This window comes from Dermacentor albipictus, chromosome 2 (assembly GCF_038994185.2).
Source record: "Dermacentor albipictus isolate Rhodes 1998 colony chromosome 2, USDA_Dalb.pri_finalv2, whole genome shotgun sequence".
NCBI lineage: Eukaryota > Metazoa > Arthropoda > Arachnida > Ixodida > Ixodidae > Dermacentor > Dermacentor albipictus.
Window position 1 is genome coordinate 70,736,612 of NC_091822.1, and position 25,081 is coordinate 70,761,692.

Here is a 25,081-nt window from a genome sequence, read left to right on the forward strand (position 1 = left end):
GTTAAGGCGCAATGCAAGATCCTAAAAACGACGTTGACCTCGTGCCTGCGTTGTACAATTCGTTACTGCGGCGTATGGCTGGTGCTGCTCAGCTGGCGAGAAATTCACAGCGTTACTAAATACGTATCTTTTTTATAAAGCACGAAATCATTTATTTAGACTAGTGCAAGGTGGCGAATGAAATCAAACATTAAAGAAGCGACGCCGTGTTCTACTAAGCCACAAGACTCGTCGGCGAGTATCTGTTTTTAAACACGTGCAGCAAGGAATTTGCTAAAATTGCAAAAATAAAATCATGAAACTCGGAAAAACCTGCTGCATCAACGATTTCTTATTTCTGCGCCCTTTGTTATTTATGTTAAGGTACATGTGGACCACAGCGGTCTGTGCTATAAAGAGGTTGCGTCCGGGCTCACGCGCACTTGTTAACTCCGATAAGCAGGGAAGCGTCCACTGAGTTAATCATGCCAGTGGCTATGTCGTACTGATGGGAAGAGCCTAACAGACGAAACCAGCACTTCGAGTGAACTTGGTGCGCATGCGCTGCTCTTGCTGAGCAGCGTCATCGCTTCGCGCCGTTAGAAGGCGATGATTGGCCGGCCAGTCGACGGTCGCGCGATGCTGTTAAACAATCAGTCGACTGTACATCTGCTTCTAAACGTGCAAGCCATCATTGCTCGGCAGTAGCACTTAGAGCTCTTTCTATTTGAGTCTTACAACGGCATCTTCTAGCAAATGTAACATTCAATAACGTAACCTTTTTTTTTCTGACATAACATTCGTCGGGCTGGTTAGAATATTAAAAGTGGTGAAATTGGTGACATGGCGCTGCTCGACACGCAAACAAATCACCTGACACTAGCACACTGAGGGAGCTAGTGCTGAAATGACGACGTGCTGCCCCTCTGCGGGGTGACTGCGCAAACGTAGCTGGTCATGTGTGACATTGGCACGTGACCAGCCAGTTTGCCACGTGACAGCGACGCGCACAGCGGGTGAGCGCAACATGCCAATCGGTGAGGTAGTCACGTGGCGGGATGTCAGGGCTGGTGCCAAACCAATACCGGCAGCTCTCCCGCCCCCAGCCCCAATCCATAGCGTCCCTCTCCACGAAGGCCCGTCCATACACTTTGCTCGTGCCACAGCTTCGCCGCCCGAAGATGGACGATCTGTGCTGCGCGATAATTGCGCACTAAAAAAGATAAGGTCGTTGCAAAGACAAAGTACATTGTAGAATCTATTTTTTGCACTAAGTTCGCATAACGGTGCCACAAGGCGTTTGCGAGCGCGAGCGTGTGACGTTTGTAGTGCGAGAGAAAGAAAGCTGAAGCCAGCGCACAAAATATAAGGCGCGTTTCCGCGAATCCCGCAATGAATCCCGCATTGTGAACGCGTTGGCATGCCAGCGCGCACGGGGCGGAGGGCCGCGCATGCGCGTTCACGGCTTGGATTTGGCGGGCCAGTCCAGGAAGTCGTTCCGGGGAGCCTCGTAGCCGGCGAGCGCCCGAAGCAACGGCGCGGACGCGCTCGCCGTCCAGTCTCCCTTGATCGCCACGCCCCGCAGCTTGGCCCAGCGCACGAAGCGAGCCTGCGCCAAGTGCGAGCGCCGCGGAGAAGACAGCGCTGATTGAAACGAAGCGGTCGGATCGGAAAGCAGGCACGAAACACGCGAGGCAGGCGTTCAAAGTTGCCTTCGCAAAAAGCGAGTTAATGAGGTCCCGCGGCCGAGTTAGGGTGGCTTTCAAGGAAGCATCTTTCAAGGAAGAACACAACTCTGTTTTCCCTGATAGATCCAAGTGATGGTAGCATAGTCGACTCACCAGATGGAGTTCTTGCACTGGCGAGGCAGTTTTACATGACCTTGTGTGCCTCTCCAGCTGTCTTTCCGTTTGCTTCACCAGCTGAGCCGCCACAAGCGTGCGACTCAGCCATAGATGAGGACGAGCTATTTTCGGCCTTGGTCTATGAAGCGTAATCGCAGTCCAGGATCCGATGATATGACAGTCGAATTTTATGTTAAATTTTGGACACTGTTAGTGAAGCCGTTCACATCATTGGTGAACAGGCTACTATAGGTGAAGGGACTTTGTCAGCGTCTCAACGAGAGGGGCTAATCACTCTCCTTTGTAAGGACGATGTCGAGGAGCTCCGATCTGAGAGCATGGCGTCCAATCACGCTTCTGAACTGCGATTATAAGCTCATAGCAAAGTGCCTGTGTACGCGACTCACACCAGTGCTCAGCACTTTTTTGGGTCCATATCAGGCATGTAGTGTCCAGGGGCGCTCTACTCGACACGGTTTAGCAGTGAGGGACCTTCTCCTGGAGGGAAATACCTGGAAACTTCCCGGTATTCTTTGCTCCTTCGATCCGGAGAAGGCTTTCGACATCATTAGCCATAGGTACCTTTTCCGTGTTCTAGAAGAGGCTGGTTTTAGTGTGGGTTTTCTGCAGATGGTCCAAGTTTTGTATTCTCGACCGACTTCTGCTGTTGTCATACGAGACCGCGTCTCGGGTGGTTGGGGGGGGGGGGGTTGCTTCTGTATCCCTCAGCATGTCTATACAACCTCATTCAGACACTCGAGGACCGGTTCACTCGTGCATTTAGCACTACGCGACTGCACGCAAAAGGTGTCAAGAATTTCTTGCTTCTAGCAGCCAATGTGCCACAGATTGGCTGCAGGAGGCATTCCGCTGATCTAACAGGATCGGTGTCTAGGTTTTATTGTATAACACATATATATTCACTTTTTCCTCAAAAGCTTAAATCTATGTGTCATCCACAACAAAGCCAAGAAGGTTAAGCCCTGCGTTTTTTTTTAAATGTGATGTTATGCATTAACCGTGTTATTTCCAATAAACATGTATTAAGTCGCAAGCGCTTTGGACTTTCTAGAATTTCTTCACCACAATGCTGATATATTGCATGAACTTCCTCCATTTAAAGTAATGTTACAATCCCAAATATGTGACTTATGTGCGGGCGACACATTCAAGGTTATTCCAATGCGCTGGCCTTGCGTGGCAATTCCTATGAACTATATTTTCGGTAAGGCATAAGCGCGCGAATCTCGGCAAGAGGTGGTCGCAAAAAGCATTGCTGTGTCGGCTGCGTAGTCGGTGCTCGCTGTTTCCATGTGGAATGAGAGCAGCGAAACATCACTAAATTCTCTCAGCATCAACAATGTAGAGAAAGAAGTCTGGTCAGATTTGAACGCATTCAAACGCAAAAACTAAGCGCTACCAAATCATTTTCCCGCCCGGAGGTATGCAGACGCCCCGAGAAACTACGGCGCCCTAAACGGCGCCCCGGCCGGCAGCGCCGTCACGTGGCAGGAACGCGTTTTGGGGCCAGCTTCCGGAGGCCGGTCTTCACACCTCCCCATTCTAGCCACCCTAGCCGAGTCTTGTCGAAAGTCAACTGCCGTGGTCAACGAACTTTAGAGCGGAACCGACGAAAGAACGCAGAGATACACAACAGAGGGCGCCAACAACTGTTCGGCCCTCGAGGTCCGTTTCGGAGATTTTTTGGCCACGTCAGCGGCGGTCCCTGTTTACACGAACATTCTGACGCTGGAAATGTTCGCCAGTGCCGGTGAAAGCCAATAATGACGTTGGGTAGTGATTGACGAAGGCAGTCTGCCGGTGGCAAACAACAACAACAACAACAACAACAACTACAACAACAACAACAACAACAACAACAACAACAACAACAACAACAACAACAACAACAACAACAACAACAACAACAACAATAATAATAATAATAATAATAATAATAATAATAATTATTATTATTATTATTATTGCCACAAAATATACAAAACAACACAAGCAGGCCGGTCTAAGCTTCAGTTGGCTTGTAGGACCGTGCTAATGAATATGATAGAAAAGGCAAAAAATATACATAAATTGATGAGACATGAAAAAAAAAATAAAACGAAAGGCAAGAAATTGAAAAGAATGAGATAACATTTGGTTATCTACATATAACAAAAGTTGAAGAGGTAAATATTGCGATGCAAATAATAATAATAATAATAATAATATTCAGCCAATTCTTATCGACTGCAGGAACAGGGCCTCTCCAAGCGAATTTCAATTATCATCAAGTAAAACTTTCGCTTGTGCTAGTTGGTTCATGCTTGAAGTAGTAAAGGCAAGGCGCAGAAGACTGCAGAACCGCAGGCGCAGAAGGCGCCGGTCCTGTCGTTTGTGTTCGTCTTGAGTCCTGGTCTTCTGCGCCTTGCCTTTACTACTTCAATTATCCCTTTCTTGGGCTGGCTAATTCCTACTTCCGTTTGAAAATATCGCAATTCCATCACCCCACCTAATTTTCTGAAGTCCTCGACTGCGCTCCCCTTCTCTTGGAACCCATTCTGTAACCCTAATGGTCCACCGGCGGTCTCCCCTACGGATTACATGGGCTGCTCAGCTGAATGTTTTTCTCCTATCGCCAACTGGAATATCGGCTATCCCCGTTTGTTCTCTGATCCACACCGCTCCATTCTGTTTCTTAACTTCAAGCCTAATATTTTTCGTTGCACGGTCCTTGCGCGGTCCTTAACTCGTTCTCAGGCTTCTTCGTTAGCCTTCAAGTTTCTGTCCGATATGTTAAGGCAGGTATAACGCAACGATTGTAGACCTTTATGTGTAACGACAGTGATATGCTCCTATAGTCAGGATTTGGTAATGACTGCTATATGCAGTGCAAGCCATTTTTATTATTCAGCGAGTTTCCTTATGATGATCAGAATTCCCTGTAATTGGTCTACATACACGTGGTCCAGCGCAGACTCTAGAGACTGACTGACGATCATGAATTCTTGTTCGTTTGTCAAGCTATTGAACATTACCTTCGTCTTCTGCATATTAATCTTCAACCTCGCTCTTACACATTCTCAGTTAACCCATCCCCCGTGTTGCTGAACAGGACACTGGCATCAAACAGATCCTGCGCACGGACAACTGTGAACTCGGACTCTCAAATTTTCGTCAGTGCTCGTGGTGTGTTTCTATGTTCCTGTATGCTTCGCCTGCTCGGCTCTCTAAGTTCGGACCCTTCATACCGGTTGAACAGACACTTTATACCGTACCATGGCGATATGAAAGCCCTTTTATATCAAGTTAATTGTGTTCAGCTAAAAACATACGACACATTTTTTTTTCGTTGTAACAAAACTCGAAGATTTTCTTCGTCTGCCGCAGGTCTTGTGCTTCCATATAAGGAGACAAGTTATACCCAACATAGTAGATATACCCTTCAGCGCGAAAAAAAGGAAAGAAAGGGGAAGACAAAAGAGAAAGCTGCAGTTCAACTTCATGCGAGATGTGATCGCGATGTAAACTTTTTTATCTTCATGTTTTTTTTCAGTTTTTAAAATCTGCACTTCCTTTCTCCAATCAAAGAAAATAACGCTTGAGAAAGTGGAGCTGCCCCCTACGCAGATTGCTTAGACATGAAGGCAGATATGATGATAAAGTGACGAACAGTGGCAAACTAAGCAGGTGGCTATTCAATAATGCGGTGCTGACGTGTTTGAAAGCAGGAATACTATGAACAAACGTTGACCAGCAGAAGCATAGACTGTTTGGCCAGTTGATGCATCATGCAGTGCCGTTGAGCGGAAATACAGGCGGAAAGAAACGGACTGGACAGGACAGACGCGCACTTACAGCTTGAAGTTTAAATGAAGGTTTTCGAGGGAGTGGAGGGCCGCACCAGGGGCGGGGGGACACTCCCCGGTTCCGGTGGCACAGGAAATTTGCGCCATCTCTGTAATGGGCGACGCAAAAATCCGTTTCCCTTGCACGGCCTCGTAGATCGTCGCGCGCACGCGCGCCGATCCAGGTGGCCAAGCCCTTCCCCCCCAATCGACTCCTCTCCCTACGCCCTCTCTCGTAATACTCTCTCAACTCCCTCACCTTCGACTGTCTACGCGCCCGCGCCGCCGTGCCATCTCCGCCGGCCCGGCTGCTGCTTAGTCCGCTACGTAACGCTTTACTTTTGTTATCTACTGTCATCGAGATGCGTGCGCTGCTGTGCGTTGACCGACGTGGCTAGTTTCGCCTGTTCTGTGGTCCTCGGTAGCTGTGTGCTTGTGCTCCGCGATGTTTCACCCGTTTCACGACTCGTACCGCTCGTGCATCGTGCAGTTGTGCACAAATACCTCAAAAACAAGTCCTGCAAGGTTGTTCCGGGTGCCTAAAGACAACAGGTGAGCGCTCAGACCCAAGGACATCAGAAGGCGCATGTACACGGTACAGCCCTGTCCATTTGTGTACACCATGAGGCTCCGGACGTCGTTGCGCCTTGATTGTGCTACACTTGCCTCTTCCCGGTAGAGAAAGCTGACAAATACATGTTCCTCCTCATTGACACCTGGTCTGTGACTTGTGTTTTTCTGTGCCAAGTCTCATTCTGCAACTTGAGTACCTTGCCCAGCTTTCCATACCGCCCTCAGTGCTTTTTCTGTGTATCACGTTCTACAAACCAACTAACAGCTGAAAAATTACTGTTAGTGTTTGTGTACTATCACAGTAACCCCCGATGGGAAAACCGCGCGAACAACCTTCATGTGTAGGCATGATACGCTTTCTTTTCCTCTGGAAAGCATGAGCATTGCAAGTGTCCTACATGCAGATTTTTGCAGTTCGTGTTTATTATACAAGGGAGAGCCCAGTAGGTACGACTTAGTGCCTTAAGTGACGTAATTTTATTGCTAAGCATTGCATTCGGGTAGAAAGAAAAGTCGTGTTGGCTTGTTTTACCTGGTCTTTGATTGAGGAATAAGCCTTTCTGCGAATGTTTTCTATGTGCTGCTGCAAAAGCCGACAACCTTCTGTTCCCCTTGCCACCGTTACTCAAGTTGTGGCCAAGTGCAAAATATTGTGATAGTGTGTGTTTCAGTTTTTAGTACAATGTTATTTTTTCTGCCATGTTTTTTTCAATTTGTTCAGTAGTAATGAACATGTCAAGCATTTCATATACTTTCGTGCAGATTTTTGAGTAAGCTTTCCTTTGGTATGGCGCTCAATCAAACAATGTTAGCATTTTATTCTATCTTTCAGGTATTTTGCGTGTCATTGTTTTTGCCATTACCAGTGAGTTTTCCCTTTTTGTAGTTGTCATGACTATGTCATACACGTCGTCCAATTTTGTGCAATATCTTAGTGCACATATCAGGAGCTCGTCTACATTTAGGTCTTGAGAACGTTACATAAAAATCTTGTTTTTATATGTGTGTACATGAAATGGCCTTCGCGTTTTCTAGCACTTTCTTTTGTTATTTCACCATCTGTGAACTTTTGTCTTTAGTACTCTTGTATACGTCATGCACCTCTCACTTTTGCTCATTTTTTGAGCGTGTATCACACCACGTTGTAAGAAAAATCTCTTTTCGGAAACGAAGTCAATAAAGCGAGACTAAACATCTGTTGTGTTGGAAGTGGAATTTTTTTTATGTCCCGGCACATGCTGGTATAATATAAGTATGGGCAAGACTGCGTGCGTACCAACGCATAGCCCACGGCGCACCACGCGCCAGCTCGCAAGCAATGCGAATGCGCGGCGTAGCGCGCGCATTGCTTGCGAGCTGGCGCGTGGCGCGCGGCAACAAGCGCGCTATAAAAAAGAAGAAAAAACGCGCCGCTTACGGGTAAAAACAAAAAAAAGTGAGCGGCGCGCGTGGCATGGGGGAAAGGGAGTGGAGCGGGTCGGCATAATAAAAACAAAAAGGAAAGAATAACGTTTGGGAGAGGAGGTGCCGCGCGGCTGCTGTTGCTGTTGCCATGACAACGTAAACAATCAAGTGCGCCACCATTTTGCTTAATGCGTCGCCCATTGGTTAGGGCCGTAACTGAAGGGGACCTTGGCGCTAGCGTCGAAAGAGCGTCTGCTCGAAAACGGCCAATGGGATGTATACGGAGTGTCCCCCCCCCCCCCCTGGCCGCACAAGCACAATCAATAAACACATACAAAACTCTTGCGTAATCGCATGCAAAACTTGTAAAAGAACGCCAACGCCCAAGGAGATAACATATTTCTTTATCCGTCAGCGCAACTGACGGGACACTGACACACGTGGCAGATTGTGCGTACATCTGGCCAGCCTCAATAATTTCCCTAACCGGTCTGGCGTTAGGCTCGTTTAATACCATTGCGTTTATAAACAGGAAAGTGCAACCGTAATATTTGACGCGTGCGGGTAGGTGCATACCACCCGCTGATAAGTATAGCGCGCGTGCTAGTTATACACTGATCAACACGTGGAACTGGGCTTTAGGCGTTGCTCCACTTGGCTAGGCGTATAATCCCGCGACTACGCGGCAGCGCGATAGCTGCGCGGTTATCACTGTCCCCAAGTTGACCCCGTGAAACGTTCCCCCTTACCGATAACTACACGAAATAGATTTGGGTGGCCTTTGGAGCAACGTCATTGCGCAGGGCGCAATGGACGTTCTAAGGGGTTTTAAAAGATCGATTGATGTTATGAGCGTCCCCTTTGGAACGGGGTGGTGGGTTGCGCCACCAAGCTCTTGCTACTATACTGCCTAATATTCTACCTAGGTTAAACAATGAAAAAAGACAAAAAAACACTATGAACTACCACGCCCAAATTTTCTGATCTCCTATTGTGAACTGTGCTTTTGTACGTCTTTTGTCGTTTCCCTACTTTTCTTCCACCAATCCTCCAGTCGCCTCTTACTAATGTCTATTGCGGACATGTTTGCTTTACCACTGCTCTCTCTGAACCCAAGGGCTTCAAGGAGGCCAGTGGTGCCTAAATCGACCGCTGGGTAGACGTCTTCACATTCTAATAAATCATGCTCCGTAGTTTCCCTAGCTTTACCACAGCAAGCACATGCTTCTTCCTTCTTATATCTCGCTTTATAGGTGCGTGTTCTAAGGCATCCTGATCTCGTTTCGAAGAGTAATGAGCTTCCCTTTGAGTTATCATAAATGGTTTCTTTCCTGATTTCGTTTTTTCCTCTTAAGTAGTTACTCATGGCAGGTTTCTTTTCCATTGCCGCCACCCATGAGATTAATTCAGCTTCTCTGACTTTCCGCTTGACCTTTGTTGTTGTGTTGTCCACCCTACAGGCCGCATACTTGCTGGTAAGCTTCCTAGTTCTTTTCCTCCACTGTGAATCAATGTTTTTCCTGTACAGATACCTGAACACTCTCCCAGCCCATTTACTTTCTTCCATATTCCTCAGCCGTTCTTCATACTCAATTTTACTGCGAGCTTCCCTCACTTCAAAACTAGTCCAGCCCATATCACCTTGCACCGCTTCATTTGTAGTCTTCCCGTGAGCGCCCAATGCGAGGTGACCCACTGACCTTTGGTTCCCGTCGAGTCCTGATTGTACCCCTGATTTATAGCAAACAACCGCATTTCCAAAAGGAAGTCCTGGAACCATTACACCTTTCCACATACCTCGGGGGACCTCGTAGCTATTGTATCGCCATAGCGCTCTGTGCTTCATTATGGCTGCATTTCTCTTCCCCTTTACTGTTATGGTTCTTTCCTGTGTTTCCATATATCCATTGCCTTCGTTTATCCATATACCAAGGTATTTATATTCTGTTACCCGAGGTATTTCTTGGCCCGGTATCTCCACTCTCTGTTCACTGTTTTCATTGAATACCATAACACCTGATTTTCTAACACTAAACTTCAAACCTAAATCGTTGCCTTCCTGTTTACAGATATTAGCCAGACGTTGCAAATCACTTTGCCTGTTAGCTAGCAACACAATGTCGTCCGCATAAAATAAACCTGGGAGTTGTTGATCTATTACTGCAGCCGCCTGTTCGTATGAGAGATTAAACCCGATATTACTTCCTTCTAGCGCCCTCTCCATCCTCACCATGTACACCATAAACAACAGTGGGGATAAAGGCACCCCTGCCTCAGTCCCTTGTTGATATGAACTTTCTCCTCGCTCCTCATCCCTTCCCATTCGACGCAAACGGTATTTTGTAGGTAAATCTCTCTCAAAAGCTGTATACAATCGTTACCTAAGCCTTCCCCTTCCAGGATATCCCACAATATGTTGCGGTCCACGTTGTCGTAGGCTCCTGTAATGTCTAAAAAGGCCACATACAACGGTCTCTGCTTTCTGCTTTTGATATTTCAATACACTGAGTAAGAACAAACAAGTTGTCATCCAAACGCCTACCTATTCTAAAGCCATTCTGAAGCTTTCCCAAAATGCTATTATTCTCTGTCCATGCTTGAAGCTTTAATTTGATTGCCTGCATTGCTAGCCTATATATTACCTATGTAATGGTCAACGGTCTATACGAGTGAATTCTGTCTTTCTCCCCCTTTCCTTTATAAATCAAATTCATTGTACTTTGTCGCCAACTGTCTGGTATTCGTCTATCTTTTAAAGTTCTTTCCACTGCTTTCACCAGAGCTTCCTTACTTTTTGGTCCTAGTTCATTTATCAGCCTAATGGGAGCGTCGTCTAGCCCTGTGGCTGTACGCTTAGGAATTTTTTCTTCCGCTTTCTTCCAGTTTAAATTTGTTAGCACCAGATTCTTTTCCCCTTCGGTCTCTTTCATGCTCTTTTTTCTAACAAGTATAACCTCGTCATTGCCTTGGAAAGATTCGGCTGTTGCTTTTCAGATGTAATTTATTGCCGCTTCTCTTTCGAGTCTGTTTTCATCTTCGTCTAGGATATGTTGTTGTATTGTTGTTGACTTCCTGCCTAATAATTTTATGTGTTTCCAAAATATTCTAGGTGCCGGCTTCTGTTTCTCACGTATTTCTGACAACCAAAGTTCACTTTCACCTTTAAATTTTGCTTGCACCAGTATTTCAACCATAGTCTTTTTCTCCCGGTATATTTCCCATTAACTAGTTACTTCATCCTTTGGCAACTGCCCCTTCTCATCCTGCCTGTGCTCTCGAGATGCTTTCTGTCGTACGGCGATCGCTTCTTGTATCTCCTTGTTCCACGAGCTTTTCGGTTTCTTTTCCTTTCCAATGAACATACTGTTTCTCTTTCCGTATTTCTGTCGTTATTACACTTATAAGCTCACCATATTCCCACTATTTACTTGGCCATTTGCCAAGTCCTTCCTCAACTCTAGTGACTGTATTTGCTATTTGTTCAGCGTTTAAATTTGGACTGGCCATTTTGCTCTCCTTGCTCTCTTTGCCAACTACATATCCCATTTTCAATATGATGCGTTTATGGTCACTCCCTATGCTGTTAAACCCTTCCTCATCGATGACCATTTCTCTCAACTTATCATGAATTCCTTCTGTCATCAGACAGTAATCAATGGTCGATTGCCGGTTTCCCACTTCCCACGTGATCTGTCCTTCACACTTAGGCCCTGTATTCACGATCACGAGGTTATTTTGCTCACAAAGGTCCAGCATTGACTTCCCGTTATTGTCCGTATAGCCATCTAATTCCTGTATGTGGGCATTCATGTCACCTAATAGGACAATTTCAGCACCACACCCGAAACCCTTAATATCAGCGCTTATGCATTCCACTAACTCTTTATTCTTCTGTGTGTAATTTTTTCCGGTCCACAAATACGTAACGCCCAGCCAAGTTTCTTTCCCACTCATTGTACCTGATAACCAAAGATGCTCTTGACATTGTGAATTTACTCTTTTCCATTTGGCTCCCTGATGGATGAGCGTTCCGACTCCCCCTCCCTTTCTTTCCGACTTAGTTCTGTTGCACCCTTCCCAAACAGAATTGTCAATAACTGGTGGCTCTTCTGAGTCTCTAAGGTGCGTTTCTGCAACAGCATACACCCCTATTTGTTCTCTGTGTAACTGCTCCTCAATCTCTGCCCACTTTTCCTTTCTTCTGTCGCCCTGCATGTTTATGTAACCTATTGCATGGCGAGCTCTTTTTCTTGTTTTCCTCATTTTTCTATTATCGACGGCGATGCTCTTCTGATGTTCCCCTAGGGGACCTTCTTCATTAATATCTACTCTGACCTCCTGAGCGGCCGCGGGCCCCCTAAAAAAGCAACAGCGTGACCACCAAGTCGCCAGCCCACTTCTCGTGCTAACCTGTAATTGAAGTGGATCCCGTCTCGTTTAAAACCACCGCAACTTCTCACTTCCCTGTTTACTTCGACAACCTCGAAGCCTTTCTCTCGGCTCATTTTCCATATTGCCTCATTAGCAGCGACTACGGCTTTTTGTACGCATAGATAACAGCGCAGATAAAGGTGCATAGATAACAGCGCCGCCGCTGTCGAGAAACGGTACTATCGAGCACTACCGATATCGGAAGACGCCGCGCGGAAAATACGTCACAAAGGCGTTCCTTGTGCAGTTACCGCTTAAGGATTAAGCACATAAGCGTCATGGTTACATTGGCGCATACAATAGAATTACATCCCCCCCCCCAAAAAAAAAACACAGTTGCTTGTCATTAAACTAACCATCACCGAAACAAACATTTATACACTCTGGTGTCTTCATTTTCGCAGTTGCCGTGGTAGCTCCGTTGATATGATGTGCTGCTGAGATCGTAGTCGTGGGTGCTGTCCTGGCCGTGGAGGCCGCATTTTGATGGGAGCGGAAGAAGAAGGAGGAAAAAAACACAACTAGAAAAAAAAACTCTTATATGCTTAGATTTGGGTGCACCATAAAGAACTTTAGGTTGTCAAAATAAATCGGAATCTCCCACTACGACGAGCTTTATATTCCTAATCATATTGTCATTCATATATGTAACGGCAGGAAATAAGACGAACATTTGCACGAGCGCTAAGCGTAACTACCTGCGAAATTCGATTTTCCTACCTCCCATATTGCAGACTCGTTTTTACCACTTTTGCTTGAAAAGAAAATTCTGAAAAATAAATTCCGTGCAAGTTTTCTGTTTTTCTGTTATAACAACGTCAGTAGAAAAGAACAAAAAACTTTGCACGCTAACTGCATTCTTTGAGCGTGTTACAGCGTATATTTATGAAATATTGGCACTCAAAATCATGATTCCAGCTAATATTTGCGGCAAGAATTATCGCAAAATCAGACCCTGTTTGGAGCCAAGTATTAATCGCAAAATAATCTCCACAGAAAGGAAGCTTTCGGAGACCTCTTAAACTAAGGCACCAAGGAATTGATCAGAGGCCGATAGTCCTCGTGCGCGCAGTGGAAAGCTTCCAGCCAGCCAGCGAATCATTCCAGATGCCGCATTCTATTATCTCTTCCCAATAAAAAAAATACTACATTGCAAACAAAACGTATATCCTCATTCGTCATGGACAATTAGGGTTGGTGACGCATAAAGCTATCACCAGCCCGACAATTTCCTGCGCATATCACTCGTCCTCCCTCCTTTGTCTGTGGCTCGGTGCTTGGCCTTTCTCGAGAAGCTACCCGGTTCCTATCGCGTCAGTGCCAAGTCAAGAACACTGCTGGTTGGGGACCTGCTAAGACTTGTGTTCGCCCTTGTACGGACCCTGTGCACATCGCAAGTTTTAAAAGGAATGCTTAAGTTCCGCTTCTGAAATATCAAGACGGACACTTTTTTTTCCACAAAAGGGAGCTTTGTAAGGCCGTGCTTCCTACGTGCCTCATAATGATTTCGTGGTTTCATATCAGCATAATCTCTTGGTTCAGTTTCACGGACAAAACCGTGGGCGGCGAGACAGAAAAGAAGCAGTGCTAGCCACCGCTTGACTAGCCTCGTCAACCAGCACAGTCCGAGAGTGCCAGCGTATGATGCAGATGGATGCATAACAGCGGTTGCGCATCCTACACAACAAACTGCAAAATGAAATGCAAAGCGAAATGCACTGTCCAAAACAAAACATTTTTCATGCAATGAATTACTATTCCGCTAATAAAACTAGCTGGTCACAAAGCGTATTGACTATTACGTATGCATTTACAGTCCAAAAAAAGACAGAAAGAAAACACAAAGCAACGAATAAAAAATATATAGATAACAGAATTAGAGAAAGTTGAGGCAGTTGGTAGGCATTCATTATGAAAGAAGGTAAGGCGTATAGACATGGACAAAAGAGAACCATACAACACAAATGCAGACACTGGATCTGCAAAGTTATACACATAATGTCCCAGAACGGTAAGCCCAGGTAAGTAAAACCCCAGAATTTAATTAGTTTAGCTAGGTAAGACAGAAAAGACGAAATGACAAAAGAGGGGTGGCGACGGTGCCCATAAGCTCGCCATGACGTCACGGACTTTGACAGAATTTGGTCGGGTCCGTATAGTTAATTGTTCACTGGTCGAGGAAGGACCAGCACTGCATTATAACGAAATTATATCTGCAACCCACAAAGTTTCGGTAACATTTCTTGTGCCGGAACAGCCCGGTCTTCTAACCAGCCCTGATTGGTTAGAAGTCCGTGACGTCACGCTGCCGTACAAAACGATGAGGTTTAGTCGCGAGTCTGGAAATGGACCTTGCAGTTGCAGTACTGGGCATGGCCTCTGAGATCTCGGACCCTAGGTTGTGCGTACTGCACAACTTTCTGCGGGACTGAAACGAAAGCTAGACGAGCGTAGCTTCTGCACATGTGTTATTGCGCCAAATAGTCCGGCAGGTTTCGGCAGCGCTTTCTGTTTACGACAGTTTCGCATTTGGGTAAACAAGGAAGAGTAAAAAGAAATAAAATTATTTATATGGGACCCTAAGTATCGTATTATTGTTTTGCTGTATACAAGGTTGGTAGTATGACAGTTGCTTGTTTTCTGCCCTCCAGCCTAGACAAATGGGAATGAGACTATTGGACTATCTTCAAGAGCTTTCCCCTTCATTGCCGCAGAAAATTGTCCGCGTGTATAGTTGTAGTCTTTGTCGCAAAATCGAACCGCCAGCATTGCTGCTCACGTCGGTGTCTGCCGTAATTCGTATACGTTAATAAACATAAAGAGAGGCTCAGAGAGTTTGTTATGTACATTAATAAAAGTTCCCTAACGACAGCGAACGCTAGGTTAAAGGGGCAATGACACTGCCGTCCTAGAGTTCTCAGTTTATATATGTAAGTGAGAGTAGAGGCCCAAATGTGGTTTTAAACGCACACACAAAAAAGAAAGAACCTGGGGGCGCAGCACACATTCTAACGCGAAATTTCAACTTGGAATCGCTGCCTCTCAACGCCTATCAGCGACACCAACCGCCATTTTGGCAACGATGTGTGACGTTTGGAAATGAGGGTCACCTCCGGGTCGTCTCCTTTGAAACAGTTCAAGACCACATCGGGCCTCTTTCTCCGCCCGCTCTAGCACCAAATGGCGTCGCAACGGTGTCGCACCTCGATTTGACGCCCCAAACGAGAAGCATGAGCGCAGCATCAAGCGAAAGAGTCGCTTCGAACCTGGATGTCGCCGTCTTCTTTGCTTATTTGGACAGTGCTGCCAGTATAAGTAACAAATTCTGAAGTCTATAATGCGTGCTGCTTGCTATTTTAGGTGTTTTACCTCTTCTCAGGGAAGCACTTCGCATACTCGATATAAGATGTGGAGCTCGATTTGCGCATTTGTATCCCACAAGAACGCCGCTGAAAGTCCAAAGCACCACCTGCCGCGGTGGCTTAGCACCTATGGTGTTGCGCTGCTAAGCACGACGTCGCGGTAGCAAATCCCGGCGCGGCGGCCGCATTTCGAAGGCAGCGAAATGCAAAAACGCCTGTGTCCCGTGCATTGGGGGCACGTTAGAGATCCTCTGGTGGTAAAAATTAATCCGGAGTCACCCGCTACGGCATTCCTCATGATCAGATCGTGGTTGTGGCGCGTAACACATTCAGTCCAAAGCACCAACCGGTGCATTTATTTGCATCGGCACATACAATTGCCGCTCACAGTTCGCTTGAGATTAATGCTAGCCGCTCATCAATGACATCAATTAATTTCAAAACATGGCAAAACATTCAAATCGCGTGCAAGTAGGCACCATGGCATAACTGGTAGCACCGTGGCATAGGTCGCGCCGATATGCGCGACCACACACCATCGAAAACAGTGAGTGGGAGATCATAGAAGGCGGTGTTATGCTGCCTACTTATAATTCTTCGTACTCTTATCACGTACCCAATATATGTGTTCCCTGAAGTCTACATACATTAAGACTTTGCGCGTATGATCGTTCATTTAGAGAACGCGGACTTATCTTGCGGAAACGCCGATGCCAGTTTTGACACCGTTGTCACCACTGAACGCGGCGTGGTTGTTTACGCTGTGGTATCAAAGGGGTATCCGCTTGCTGTCCATTCGGGATACGATGCAAACAGTGCACTTCGGAAGCTAAATAATGATTCAGCATAATAACACATAAAAGTACGTAGTCACATCGATCTTAGGGAAATGCAGGCGAGTTCGAGTAGTGTCGTCGTGTCTTCGCTGCTAGCTTTTCGTGTGTGCCCTGTACGAAATGAACGATGGTTTATTTCACATCCGTGTGATAAAAGGTGAACTTCAGAAGCAGTTTTCGTCATTCTGATGGATTTTTTTCTTTTTTTTGAGTTTCAGGTCAGTCGCTCAGTTCCGCCAGCAGTAGATCCGCACTAACTTGTCGACTGTGATACGCGTAACCTCGGCTGAGCGCGATCGATGTCGGCTCAAGCAGCGTTTGCGGATGGCGAGTGCTGAAGATTTTGCTGCCAACAAAGCAAAACCACTTGCCTCCGATCTCTTGCCCCTCAGCAGAGTTTAACTTCTCCTGACTGCAACTTCTCACGGGAAACAATAGATCACCTCACGGCCTTGTCGTCTGCCATTCATTCCCAGTAAGCTCTGCGCATAACGCCTTTTACCTCATAATAATAAGTGGTCAGTAGTTGCTGATCAGGCAAGGCTGTTGGTACCAAATAATGGACTAAAGTCATTTGTAAAAAAAATTATGCGGATCTCACACTGTGGGAATCGATGAAATGCGAAACTTTCTGTGGCGTTTTCTTGAATGACGACAATTAGCGGTGATGTGGGCGGCGAATCTTTAACTTTTTCTACGTTTAATCCAGTGCAAGTGTGGTGAGTTGGTATGAAACGTTACCTTGCGTGCACCACCGCTGTTAGTCTGTGCAGTATACAGAACACACAGGGAGATGTGTTTGCGTGATGTGTTGTTGCGCGTCATTGTTCATAATCATTGAGAGGGTTGAGCATTGTCATTGCCTCATACACTTCACCGTACCTTCAGTTTTCCCGCCGCTACTGTCGTGTCTATAGTAGTAGCGTTTCCTTGCCTTCTCAGGTGACCTTTTCCCTCTCCCCCATTTTTTATGGGGACTGCGAGCGAAAAGTGACAAGGCTGTTATTCACGTGTTTCGCGACTCCATCGGTTCCACCCATTCTCTGCCTCCTCTCCCCCTTACTCTGATTTTCTGCCGTTGTCTCATAAAAAAATAAGCCAGCTAGGTCGCTTCTGGGAGAAGTGACAGTGTTCTCTGACGTCACAGACATAGGGTGGCCAATAAAATGTTATACATTCGTGAGCATGAGTCGAAAATAGACAACAAATTTTTGAAATTCATATTCAGGAAAACTAAAGGACTAGTATTAGTCATATCGCTTGGCACAGATAATCATAGCAAAAGAGAACGTATATTAAACATTGTATTAAGGTCAATAAAAATAAAAAAAGTCGCCAGAGTGTCTTTTAAGTGAGCAAGAAGGTATGGACGAAATGCTTTGGTGCTCTGTGTACTCCTGTTCTGCAACGGATGTTTTCTAGTATGTGGAGATGGACTACCAACACTTTTTCGAACAGCCTTTGGGAAGGAACCTCGAGGACTGACCATTGGGGATTTCGCGTGTGTGATTTGTGCACAGAAATTCTTGAAAGTGAAATAATAAAAAAAATGATGTAAGAGGCTTAATTTGTTTATTGGCGGTTGCATCAGACTTGAGTATAGTGAATATTGGCTTTACATAGAATAACTCACTGAATGCACGAATAAGGTGTTCATCAGCGCTGGTGTTGAGTACTGGAGATTGGATTCGGATAGGTGAATAATTCGATAACTCGGGGGAGGTGGGAGGGGGACACACGCACACCATGCCTATGAAATCTTGGGCTATAAGCCGCCCGGTCTAGTTTTTATTTCATTGTGCGCACATGGCCGGCGGGGTCGAAAAACGATTGGCGGATGCCTCACCTTCTCGACCAGGGCGTTCACGTGAGCCTCGGTCCAGTTTGCGCTGCCCGGAAACTGGACGGTCATGACGACGTGCGCCAGGTTGCCAGTGGCGGAGTAGAAGGCGGCCAGAGCAGAGTGCTGCGTGGTTTACGAACATGTACGTGGAATGCGTTGCCTGCTGACGCGCGAGAGTTTAGGACGTATCCAAAGCATTTGTTGGAATCAACGTTAGGCGAAGATTGAAACGTTCATTGAAGCACTCCACTGCATGGAACGCCATGCAAGGGCTCTCACGATACGGGTAATTTTGTTTCATTCACAAGGACGCCACAAGAAACGGTTCTCGCTTTTGCCCCCTTGCAACGGCTTTGCGGGCTTCACGGTCACGCGTGTTTAACTGCTCGTAGCAAGCACCCTTGATGTTCTCTGTGTTCTTTTCGTACTCGTTCTTAGCCGTGTCATATGAACACTGTTAATTGTTCGTGTTCTGCAGCGCGTTTTGCAGCATTGCCAAGGCATGACCACCCAGCCAGACGGCGTACTGCGTCTTGCCGTCTACCACCACGCTATCCCCGCGACCGTGGACTTTACTTTCTCGCGGATTGGTCCAGTATTGATTACTCTCCCTCTCTGGGATCGGCCTCTTTAGCTAAGTACTCTCTACAGTATTGCAGGCCCATTTTACTCGGCGAGAAATTGACTGAGCAGAAACATCCAACACCGGGGACGATAGTAACGGAAGCTTCGCCTAAATAAAAAAAAAATAGGCCGTTGAAGGAGCATGTTTGTTACACTGAAATATCTACGTACCGCTTATTGTGACATTGAGTGATTCCGCATATAACAGAGCCGGTCACTGCCACAAGTGCCCGCGAAACGCCTGCTCCTTTGCTACGCTCCAGGTAGTACGTGCCCTTCTTGGGTCTGTCAAGTCTCAGGGCAAGAAATTGGAAGATCTAGCCAGCTTAAGACCTACACTTGTGATTTTGCGGCAATTCAGTTAAGCAGTGGGTCGGGTGTCCGTGATCCAAGTGACCGTTAGCTACACGTCCCGCAAATGCGGACCTAATTTACAAGAAAGAACAGGAGCACGTTGACATGGCCCATGTACTAACCCAGCTCTGGGTCCCCGTCAGGGGACACGGCTCGGAGGTGTCGACACAGGGGTTTAAGACCATCAGGTGCACGTTCCTGCAGTACGGCACAAGAACAACAGGAACGTGGGCTGTGAGTTCTCAAAGTGCGCCCTATTTTGATGTAATCCCACTGGCAACTTCTATAGCTTGCTCAAGTTTTCAAAGGCTATCGAAAAGCTAAAATTATGAAAATGTTAAAGGTAAACAGAAACAGAAGCTGCATCAAAATGAGAAAGCCAGAAGCTATATCTTTCAATTAACCGTCTAAGCCACACGCATGGTTTTCTCCCATTCACTTGATGAGGAGATCACTGACATCAACGGAACATAAATTTCTTTAGCCTAATAGGATGTCTCTAAAAGCTTCATTTATGTTTATCTGCGAGAAGAAGTCCATTATTAGCGATGAAAATAAAAGGTACATCTTTATTCTTTAATTTCACGCCCGAATCCTCAGGCTAGTTGCGTCAGTGTGACGTCACGGATTTAAGGCCATTTCCGCGGATATATGCCGTTTCCTTTTTCGCAAAGGTTTTAAAAAAGTTGCCAAGTCTTGTGGTATAGCTTGCTTTTTCATGATTGTCTTTCGATAAACGATTGCGACTTGTCGAGTTGATGTTGTCACTATCGGCGGCATCACAGGCAGCTGGTGCGGGAACGTCACAGAAATGTCACCCACCGCCTCTTCGTCAAGTGAGGAGTGCAACTTACCAACTTGGCATCATTAATTATTCATACGAATCCTAAGTATTCATTTGAATACAAGAGCTTAACGGATACGGAATTGGGCCTCGTTTCAGTGCGACAGTGGCACTGGGAGCTCCATGCAGGGTGCTCAGCGCTCACCCCCTGAGCTTGGCGAGCTGCATGTCCTCCATGAGCCCCGGTATCGGGTACACGTTGGTACTGAGCAGCAGGCGACCCGTGTCCAGCGTCCTCTTCATCGACTGTGGAGAGAAAATGGCACCCGAATAGGGCCGCGCTCAGTTCTAATATTTATTACTAACTAACAAACAAACTACCTAACTAACTGATAAACTAAGTAATCAGATGAACAAGTAAATAAATGAATCAAAATTGAATTATTAGAAATAATGCTAAACCAAACGATAGGGGTTGTTCGTATAGGGGTACAAAGGGTATAAGAAGTAAAAATAAATGAGAATGACAAACATATATGAGTAAAACTCGTCAAGGAAAAGGTATCAACATGATAAGTAAACATATGTCATCGCAAAAAAGAAAAAAAAACAAGCAGTAAGAATGCACACAGCAAAAAATCCCCTCATAGTTGTAGATACCCTGGAATTTTCGATCACCCAAATTATGTTTGTCAATTATATCAGTGTCAAGTTTGTTCCACTCGAACACTGTTGAATGAAAGAAGGAGTACTCTTGGTATTGCAAGGGAGGCAATTCAAATATGTGCTGGCGCCGAGCAGCACCTCCAGCAAAAAAAAAAAAGTTAATTAGCCAGTTCCACGCATTGGAAGCTGTCTTTTTTTTTCAGAACAGCGAAGCTGGTGGTCGTTTTCTCAAGTTTGATCTCGTGTTGAGCGCGATTTTCATGGAACTCTTTTGTCTCGTTGTCATCTTTTTGCTAAATTCGAGCTTCGGTTCCGGATTGCGCACACTCTTCAACGACGTGAGGTTGTGATCAAACACCAGTCTGTCACACAGCCTGCAGCTGTGGCCGCACTCACGGTCGAGGAATTCTCCCTTGAACCGTCGATCGTCACCCACAGCGGGAGGAATCTCTCTGCGTCTACGTCTCTGGTCGGCCTTCTACTCTCGAATTCGGGGGTTAGCTTGCCTCTGCTGGCGCTTGGCTGGGGTTGCCTTCTCTCGAAAGAGGGGGAAGCGCACCAGAGTTTGGTTTGCGCTTCCCGTTCTCGATCCTCGGTGGTAGCGGGTTCCCGCCACTGGCACTTCGCTTGCGCTTTTAGCTCTCAAAGCTCGGGATTTGTGCGACGTCCATGCTGCCGCTCCCGTGGGAGCTCCCGCTGCCGCTCATGCCGAGCGGAATCCATGGGGCGAAAAGACGAACGCCGGCGAAACACCTGCTCTTATATCTCTCTCCTCCCCCTCCCCCGGCGTGCGGTCTGCCCCCCCCCCCGTCTCCCCTGCGTGGCACCGGACAACGGATGGCGAAGGCTCGACTTAGAACAGCTCCGCTGTTGAAAAAATTATTTTGTGACATACATACCCCACAGACGATGAATTTGGATGCTGAGAGTCTCACAATTTCAAAGTGTAAAAAGAGCCGTCAGATATTTTTTTGGTTCTTTTAAGCTACGGCAAACAAAAAGTGTACAGTTTGGTCAATGACCATGTTATTCTCCCCTATGCTCCGTTCCATTTAGCAGGCAACGCTGTGGAGTTTATGCAAGTATAGCGCGACCATAGAAGCCTCTATCCGTGTGCTTCCATGCGCAGACGTTCTTGATCCGCAACGTTTTCTACGAAATGGCTACACTTCATAAATTACAGCTGCAGCTTGAGAATGCAATTTTACGTGAAATTCCATATCATTGGTGCACATATTCATGCTTCTAGTGGGCTACGTGCTGTTTTAGTTGCGAGCGCAAGCAGTGCACTGTGACTGCCGGTCGCAGAAACGTGGTATACAGATACTCCAATCGTTTAGTGGCAAACATGTTTACACCTGCGACGCTTTTCACGAAATAAATACGCCATATTTTGTGACACAGAAGTATGAGACAGAATTTTTGATAGAAATAGAATAGGGCGTGCCTAATATGTTTCTTTCATATGCTACTTTTTTGGTCGCAGATTCGGACAGCGAAAGAAGTATTTCTAGCCTTCTTAGCGTTACCCAGTAAATAGAAACGGAGTGAAAAATGTTTCGTTTATTGTTGGCGCTTTCTCCACTCTGTCTTGCTTACATGGTAGTGGTACGAGCTTGGGCAACCGGGGCACTGGCCCATATAAGAAGCGTGACGGATTGGTTTGTCCTGGCGAGGCCCTGCAACGGAGCATTTTCCCGATATATTGTACACTAGAAAGCTGGGCGTAGTGGTGAGAGAAGCACCGCTGACCCGATGAAAAGTCGTTTTGTTTGCTTTCTTCAGGGACCTGTGCTGCCATCCGACATCCAGAAGCGCTTGTTCCACGCCAAAGGAGGAGCTTTCAAAATGGCAGAATATGAGCTCCATCAAAACGCGCTCTCCTATTACGGTATATCGCAGAAGAAAGTGAACTTATCGCTTATGGGTATCTATGTAAGGAAAATTGTGTTTTTAGACTTTCCTAGTGTTTGCAATACTTGAAGGAATACGTATAAATTAATATCAGGTGCTTAGTTCAATAGCCTTCCTGGAATATCGGCAATTTTTATGATCTTGAACATTGACTAGCTAACTACCGATATTCTAAACACCATAAAATGTGGTTTTGTTGTTTTCTTGCAGACAAAATAAAACATTCTATCTATGCTATAGAGTAACAACGAAATGGTACGCGCGGAACCAGCTTGCAAAGAACGAGGAAAAGTACTCGGAGCTTGATCTCGTTGTATCGCGGTTACTGTTTTACAGTGGCATATGACTGTATAATATGAACATCGTAACGATGCCGTAAGTACGGGAAAACTGACCGTGATCTGGAAAGCGAGAACACGAAATGTGATATATAAGCACGGGAAACTCCACTAGTAATGGCACTGAGGGATACCTGTGATGTCATGCATCGCTGTATGCGCGAGATATTCAGCAGTGCGCGTATGCTGTTGATATTGGTAATGCAAGTTAGTGCACAGTTGCTGTAACATTATGCGGTCAAGCTCGAGGCCGTGCTGTCAATTATCGGCCTTGGCTTATGGCATCAAAAAACAAAAACAAATATCAAATTCACGCAGGAACTCCTATGGTAGTTGTGTAAGTATGCATAAGCATTGTGCCACTTGCTCATCTCCACACAGCCCGGTGTCATTAGCAACGTTATTTAACTTGCTGCGACCAGTATGAACACTTATCAGCCCTCACCGTTCATTCGCTTATCATGTTAAATAACGAACATGATAGGACAGGTTTAATTACGACAGTGTTCATTACGGCACGCGGAACCGTGAGCATTGACGTTAATTAAGGTGAAGTTAATTAGTCACAGTTAATTAAGATATAATTCATTAAGGCACTCAAGTGCACGACCTTTGGTGGGAGTTGAACCCACGACCCTTTAATTTCATTAAGTTGAATTAGGCTTAATTTAGCGAAGCTATTGCGAAAGCATCACTACATTTGCTCAGGAGGATATGCAATGCTTTATTGGTGATTCGGATTCTTGCTTTGAGCTGGTGGTTTATTGAAACCTAACTGTTCTGTTTGTTGTATGGGTGATTGTAATGAATGTATGCGCTGTTCGCTTCACTTTGCTGAGCGCTTGTGGCCTCTGCCTTACGTTCGTATGAGCCATTGCATTTTTTGCTTGCTGACGGAGGTATGAGCCATTCAATGTCTAACGTGACAAAATTCTCCTTGGGTAGGCATAGAAATGGTTACACATTAAAAAAACACACGAGTTTACATTCGAATTTGGGTTCAAGGTAAACAATCACGGGTGCCCAAAATTAGGCCAATGACGAGTACTATACGACACCAATGACTATACGTTTAGTTTGGCTTTCTAGCTCCGACTGTCCTGGGCATAAGATAATCGAACACCTTTCAATTGTTTGCCCCCGAAGCTTACACGGAGCAAAACATCATTGCTACACAGGATTCGGCTCAGGGTTGCTTTCACCCGTCGCTACGCACACCTCATCGGCCAATCGAACAGCCCTGATTGTGTACACTGCCAGATGCCCGAAACACTGCAACACGTACTGTGCGACTGCCCAGCATATATGCTGGAGCGAAGGACGTTAGACAGTTTCCTAGCCAGCGTTGGCAGACAACTACTGTCGGAGGAAGCTATCCTCGGCCCATGGCCTGACACTGCAATTTCAGTGCGCGCAACAAAAGTATTGTTGAAGTTCCTGCAGGACACCAAGCTCGACGAGCGGCTCTAGCGAGGCAACCGTCTCATGTACATAAGCACTCACCACTTCTCTTATCATCATCATCCATCCCAATACTTTCACTTCCCTTCCCTCTTCCCCAGTGCAGAGTAGCAGACTAGAGCGCACTAGCTCAGGTCGACCTCTCTGTCTTTCCTATCAATAAATTCTATTCATTCATTCAATTTCTGGCACAGCCGGGTGATTCCGTCGACAGTTTTCGTTGAAACTCATTTCAGAGACTACCATCATAGTTACGACGCTAATTACTAGAACATGTATTCACTTAAATGCTCTTGCGCTGATAAACTTTTAGTGGGATCAGGTACGGCGAGTTGTGATTTTTGGGCATATTAGCGAGAGCGGCAGGACATTGTGAAACAGCCTTTAAAGTAGTACTGATACCAGGGACATGACATTTTTGATACTTGAGTATGTTTTGGTGTTAATTAATGGTCGCAGTTTTTATTTTTGTTCATGTTAAACGTTCTAGATAAACGTTATATTCTGACATATAGCTTTTTAAGTAGACATCATTAACGTCTGTGACTTCGGCACCTCCGGCTCTGTTATTACAGGGTATCACATCTGAACTTTAATAAACTCATTTATAATTCCTATGTTGCCTGTTCAGTTTCGAACTCACTCGTCAGAACAAAAGGAGAGGTCGTACTTTCCAAGCCAATGAGGCGATTTTCTTGAGCAGGACGTATGAAGATGATCTATGCTATCGATAGCTCTCCGACGTAAAATTAACGAGTATGCTCGCTGGTTTCCTTAGCGACGCCTCTTGTTGCGGGTTCCGCCAGCTGACACGTGCTGAAGA

At 46.0% G+C, this 25,081-nt stretch overlaps 1 protein-coding gene across 1 annotated transcript in view; it reads right to left on the bottom strand.

Moving 5' to 3' along the window:
• Positions 1 to 1,214: 1,214 nt before the first annotated feature.
• LOC135908235 (uncharacterized) overlaps positions 1,215 to 25,081 on the bottom strand; it is a 29,147-nt gene continuing 5,280 nt past the window's right edge. Inside the window, exons 3-6 of the mRNA XM_065439988.1 lie at positions 20,085 to 20,185; positions 19,218 to 19,293; positions 18,121 to 18,240; positions 1,215 to 1,588 (exon numbers count right to left, since the gene is read on the bottom strand). Of these exons, the coding sequence (XP_065296060.1) occupies positions 1,439 to 1,588; positions 18,121 to 18,240; positions 19,218 to 19,293; positions 20,085 to 20,185 (447 nt within the window). The 3' untranslated portion in view covers positions 1,215 to 1,438. The remainder of the gene's footprint in view (positions 1,589 to 18,120; positions 18,241 to 19,217; positions 19,294 to 20,084; positions 20,186 to 25,081) is intronic.